The sequence below is a fragment of the Antrostomus carolinensis genome, unplaced genomic scaffold, assembly GCF_000700745.2.
Source record: "Antrostomus carolinensis isolate BGI_N321 unplaced genomic scaffold, ASM70074v2 scaffold23929, whole genome shotgun sequence".
Lineage (NCBI taxonomy): Eukaryota > Metazoa > Chordata > Aves > Caprimulgiformes > Caprimulgidae > Antrostomus > Antrostomus carolinensis.
The window spans coordinates 829-6,773 of record NW_010340986.1 but is presented as its reverse complement, the minus strand read 5'-3'; the positions used below and the strand labels follow the sequence as shown (position 1 = coordinate 6,773).

Sequence of the window (5,945 nt, the reverse complement as noted above, 5' to 3'; positions counted from 1 at the left end):
TTCCTGCACAAAGTTCATTTATTCCAGGTTTGGGGAGTGACTGCTCACTGGCAGCTCTTCCAAATGTGATCAGAGAAGGACTCTGTCAACTCCTGTGAGACATATGCAGATTATTTTAATAGTACCCTCTAAAAAAGCAACATACCAATTCACTGATGAACGAACTGCCTAATGTTACACCAGACCAGAAGAAAATACCAGTTCCAAGGATGATTTTCCTATTGTACCGGTCACCGAGGTATCCAAAGACAGGGGCAGCCAGCATGTAACACAAGATGAAGACTGGAAATCCAAGAAGGAGCAAAGACAATATTGGTCAAATTATTTTTATTGTACATACTGTTCAGACAAACTCAGGTTATTTTTTAGGGCAGAGGTTACAGGCAGGCAGAGTTTGTAGAACTAGTAGGTAGATTGATATTTAGAAAAAGATAAACACAGATTCAAAAAAAACTATACCAAATAACTGGTGTGAATTGCTCAAGTTTTGTATTTCTTGAGAAATTCCTTCATCTTTTGTGATTCACGTATTGTTGGATTTTCAAAGGACTCAACTACAGTCTTGCCTGAACCAAAGACTTCCAGTTTTGCACTATAGTCAGCCTGCCCACATGTGGAAGTGAGCAATACCACACACGAGTAGGAACTAGAAGAAATAAGTAACTAGACTGTGTTTTAGGAACAGACCACAGATGCAAGCAAAGCAAACTACCTGAACATCCGAGCTGTTATTACCTGTTTGCAGTAGACCCGTATCCCCATTGCTAAGCTTGAAGTATTTCTGTATATCTAACAGGATCCCTGCAAGAGAATCAAACACTGAATGACAGCAAAGTTCCCTGCTCATTCCTTGTAACTCTATTCATTTGCCAACACAAAGGTTTATTTCAAGAACAGGGCTTGCAAGAGTTGCAGAGCATGTGGCATGCTAGTTTACATGTAAACCATCACTCTACCACAAGCACAGCTACACAATTAAAAATTCTTATCACTATAGATAAAATTCATCATCTGCCACTATGTAGGTCTTTTGAGAGACAGTTTACCTGCTATTTCAATCACAACTGCTCTGTTTCTTTTGCACCATTCGTACGTAAGCACACAAACTGTTGACAGTTCAAATGGACACATTTAATGGACACAATGTGGAACAAAACCCTGGCAAAGTTTTGCAGCCAGGAGATTGCTACCTTCATACAGATAAAATTTTCTTAATTACCTTAAAGTGTTAGGATAAGCTGAAATTCCTTCTCTTAAAAATAACTGTTAGGATGAGTTGAAATTGCTTCTCTTAAGAATAACTTAATATTTTCAGTATATACAGTATTCAAATTAGTGCATGTTGGATTTTTCAGGATGCAAATGGCCACCGTCTTCCTTAGCCAATGGTGGCTAAATCAGCCCACAGCCAGGGAAATGCTACTGGAATTCAGATCATGGTTCTGATTGTGTAATTCTGTTCATATTTCCATGACAATTTTGCAGACATATGGATAACTTTGGATTTACAAATGAACATTTTTAGTGGTGAGAATGACAGACAAACTTCAACAAAAGTTGTCATTTCTGTTTGTGATAAACAGCTGACAGAAATTCCATCTGGATTTCTAACCATTCAGTAGCTGTGGAACAAGCTTAGAAGAGTTGTCAAAAAGTGTGAAAGAAAGTCACCCAGGCAACAAACTGAGGGAAGATCCATGGATCTGGCACTTCATGGATGCATGAATGCTGTTGAGACGAAAAGGTCATTTTCACCTCTACATCATGCCACTGCTGCAGATCTACCATCTCACCTATCTTGCATTTCTGTATTATAGTCCTGAAAATATTTTAATCCCTAAATATTCCTAAAAATATTTAAAATAGCAGAAGATACTGCTTTGAATAAGCATATCTTCACTCTGATATTGAAAGATATCAATTAAAAAAGAAATTTCTTCTCACGCAGGTTGAGTTTTGCCAAAATAGTCAAAACAAAGCATTATTAAGGGGATGAAGCCACTACTTAAGAAAACAAGTTCTATGTAAACTGTCTGCTATGTTCACAGAAGCTGATCTGCAGCAGAATGGAGCTCAGGGAGAGGTTTGCAAGAGGTACCTCTTCTGCCCCTACATCATATTTTATATGTTATGCCATATATTATGCTGCTGCAGCCACTTAAAACCACTCTTAAGCTAGTTAATTTAAAACTAAAGCCATGTTCTCCCACAGTCCCCGTGGCTGCAGCATTATCAGTCTCCTCACTGATGTGACTTGAAGTCACATCAAGGTCAAGGTCAAGCCTAACAGCAGCACTGGAGGTTTTCCAGCTGTTCCTCAAGGACTCATGAACATATTCTGCATTTAGCGTTCTCCTAATGGCCTCAGAAGTTGAAGTCAGTGACTTCATTCAAACATTTTGCATCGTTAAAAAAGGACAATCAGTTTTATCTGTTCTTTCTTGTAGCTGATTATCAACACACAGCAATACTGTACTGCAGGAAATTCAGTTTGGGACTAAGAGAGTATTTAGAACAAATCACAGCTAACACAGGACTTGAACTGGGCCACAGCTTCATCTCAAACTGACTTGCACACCAAGCACTATTAAAATGTTATCCCCTCCGCATAACTGAAACAACTGGCCTGAGCAGTTATTGATCTGAACAGCTTGGAACTGCACGCTCACCATTTTTAACAAACTGAAGACTCAATTCCAGCAGACAATTAAGTGGAAGAGCTTGTTTTCTGCGTGAAGATTGATGCAAACTCTGTCAAAGCCTGTGAAAACTGCCCGGAAACCACAACTTCACAACAGCCACCAGCTTACTTTTAAAAAATACTCAAGCCTCTCCTTCACTTTCCTGTTAACCTCTCTCTGTTTAACAGTAACATACGGACAGCCAAACTCAAAAGTCCTGATGCAAGAATCCTGCCATGCAGCTGAATTCTAGCAGATGAACAGTATATTGCTGTGATATAAACTGCGATTTAGAGATTTCCCCTATGGCCCGAGAGGTCATAGAGTTACCTAAAAAGCGTTTTAGTCATATATTGTAATTAGAGTAGATGTTTGATATTTTAACAGCCTCGACTCTATCCCCAGCTCTTGAATTCTTACATGTCCCTGAAGGCACCTCGCTCACAAGAAACCGAGCACATTAACAAGTAAGCAAGCTTTGCTTCTCAGGCCTTCTTGAAAATTTTAAGCTCTTAGCATGTACAGGAGCCAAAGAATAGTTCAAAGCCTGGAATGAGCTAAATGATGGCTTGCACTTAATATTTCCAAGCGCATACCCTCCTAGCATCCCAGTTCTTGCTCAAAGATATCTGCATTCTCTCCTGTCCCCTTCCCTTCTCCAGGGTAAGTTGGGTGACAACAGAACTCATACAGTGAAGTTTTTCACCAGCAGCCTTGCAGCATCATTCAGCACTCACTCCAACTTGGTTCCTTCCCTCTTCTACGTGTGGTTAAGAAGTATTCAAAAGAAAAAGCTTAAACCCCCAAACCCACTTTCTCTCCATTTTCAACGATACGGGCTGAACGTCTTAAATTTCTGAGTGGTCTAAGTAGTAAAAATTAGTTTGTGTACTAACACTAGAAATCAAGTCCAGATTTAACAATCCATCCTTTGGAGTTTTTCAAGGTTTTAAAACATTTATGATTTTCAGGCCACTCAGAAGTAAAATATAGCAAGCTCACAACAAGTGATTCCTCCTAATTTATAATTATTTTAATTCCTAAATATTCCTAAAAATATTTAAAATAGCAGAAGATACTGCTTTGAATAAGATCCCTGGATCTTAGAATCCCTGGAAACATGGTAGATGCTTAGCAGTGACACTAAACAGAATTTAAACATAGATTTCACACCAGTTTTCTAGAAGCAATGCCTTGCTGTTCATAGCTAGGTATATATATATAAAAAAAATAATCACATTTTGGAAGAAGGATACTATTTATTAGAAAACAACTTGTAAATTTGGTAGGTGATGCTTAGGGAAGTGGGTCTCTGTTCTCTTTACACAATCATGTTACACATGCAGAAATCACACCATTTCCAGCAGATCATGAGGAAGTTAAGCCTTGCACAAAGATAACTAACATTTCTTTTTGTACTTTTAATGGGGAGAATGGCATCACTATTCCTCAGATAAAGGAATGCCATATCTAATCTACCAGATCCAAAGGAACCTGGTAAACCACTGTATGCAATAAAGGCAAGTGTCTTTGTGAAATCTCTGCAGAATCCAGACACAAAAAGAGACTACTTGCTCTGTATGCTGAAGTCTGTTTAGAAGAGACTTAGATTTTAAAATATGAATCTTAAGCATTTACCAGATGTGGTTTTTATAAGCATTCTACTAACCATTAATAACTAATACATCATTTATTGGTCTTTCAATATTTATAATTGGAAGTTTCATTAACAGTATGACCAACAGGCTAAAGCAGACAAGTGAGGAAGATTAAAAAGACATAAAGCATATCCTTGGTTTAGAAAATATTTGTAACTAGAGAGTATAGAGCTGTTGAGAACTTAAAATTTATTTTTCCTTCAAAGGAGAAAAGAGGCTCTCACCTGGTACAATGAACCAATCCATGAAATTTATTAAATTCCCATAGCACAGCACAGCAACTGTCAGGTAATCTCTCTTTGCCGGACCGCTCCTTGACACTGGCACAGATGGACCTTGTCTTACGTGCACTGCAGTAGTTCCATAACTCAGCTCCTCAGGAGGCAGCTGGCACTGCAAGCCTGTGTTTTCATGTGCACCAGGGTTTTGCATGTTTCCCAGAGCAGAAAGTCACCACAGATGATGATGAAGTGTTTCCACAGTGCACCAAGCTACTAGTCAGTTTTGTGTTCAGGCTATGAGGAACTGCAATCACTACGGTCATTTCCGGCAACAAAGCCCAGCCACTAAAAACTGAAATTAAATGTTCCTTGCAGTAGGAAGAACTTGACAAAGAAAGAAGCTGCAGCCCTGTGTTTTTGCAGAAGTGCTGAAATGTTATACCTTAAAGACAAGGAAAACTAAAGATAAACATAAGCAAAACAATCCCTTGTGAATCTAAGAAATACAAGAGCAATGACCTTGGAGAAACTGCACATGCAAAATGAATAGTAATCTTTGCTAAGGCCTCAAGAGAGTTGCCAGAGCTAAAAATAGCCTTTCTAGAGAAAAGAGGGAAAGAAAAAAGAGAAGCTTGTTTGCTAGATCAGGTACATATCTTTGACTTGAGCCCTCCTTTACCACAGACTTCTTGGGCAACTCTAGATGAGTCATTTGCTTTCTCTGCACCTCAGATCTTTATTCCTGACACACACACACAGAGCCTTTAAAATAAAGCTACTCAGCCTTGTCCCTGCTGCCTGACCAGTCACTTCTCCCTGTTACCACCCATCTGCTTTGCACTGGCCAGATCTACGCCCAGAACAAAATCCTTTCCAATAAGATCCTGAACTTTGAGGTCAAATCAGCAGTTTAAGCAGAAGACTGATACTCCAGACTACTTGCTGGTTTGGGGTTGGTTTTTTTTTGAAGTGGGAATACCAACCAAACATCCTCCACGTCCCAACCCAGAATGCTACAGTAAGAGAAAAGGAGATCGAAACAAGCCACTCTTCTGCAGCCCTGTGCACATTCCACATTTCTCAATTGTGCAATGGGATTTCTTCCCCTTTTTCCTGCAAAAAGGGGTTTGAAAGGGGAAGAAAGCAGGACACACAAAGGCGTTCTTGTTCTTTCAGGGTGTGTAAATACTTTTCTTCCCTGTCTTCTGGCCACTCAGATTTGAAAAAGTATTCTTACTTAATTCTTCCAACATCAGTTTTCCTATTATATTAATTATTTCTTGGAAACATGACTAGTCACCTGTCTTTTGAGCCATTTTGTGGATTACCAGCTTCAGAAGGTAATTTATTTTTTGCACTCTGTTCAGAAAGTTTAAAGTGGAAAT

General features: G+C 39.0%; 1 protein-coding gene across 1 annotated transcript in view; it reads right to left on the bottom strand.

The window, feature by feature from the left end:
* The window catches only part of LOC104531464 (protein spinster homolog 3), a 29,282-nt gene extending 24,511 nt beyond the window's left edge, over nt 1-4,771 (bottom strand). Inside the window, exons 1-3 of the mRNA XM_010176348.1 lie at nt 4,564-4,771; nt 736-801; nt 146-282 (exon numbers count right to left, since the gene is read on the bottom strand). Of these exons, the coding sequence (XP_010174650.1) occupies nt 146-282; nt 736-801; nt 4,564-4,771 (411 nt within the window). The remainder of the gene's footprint in view (nt 1-145; nt 283-735; nt 802-4,563) is intronic.
* Nucleotides 4,772-5,945: the final 1,174 nt, after the last annotated feature.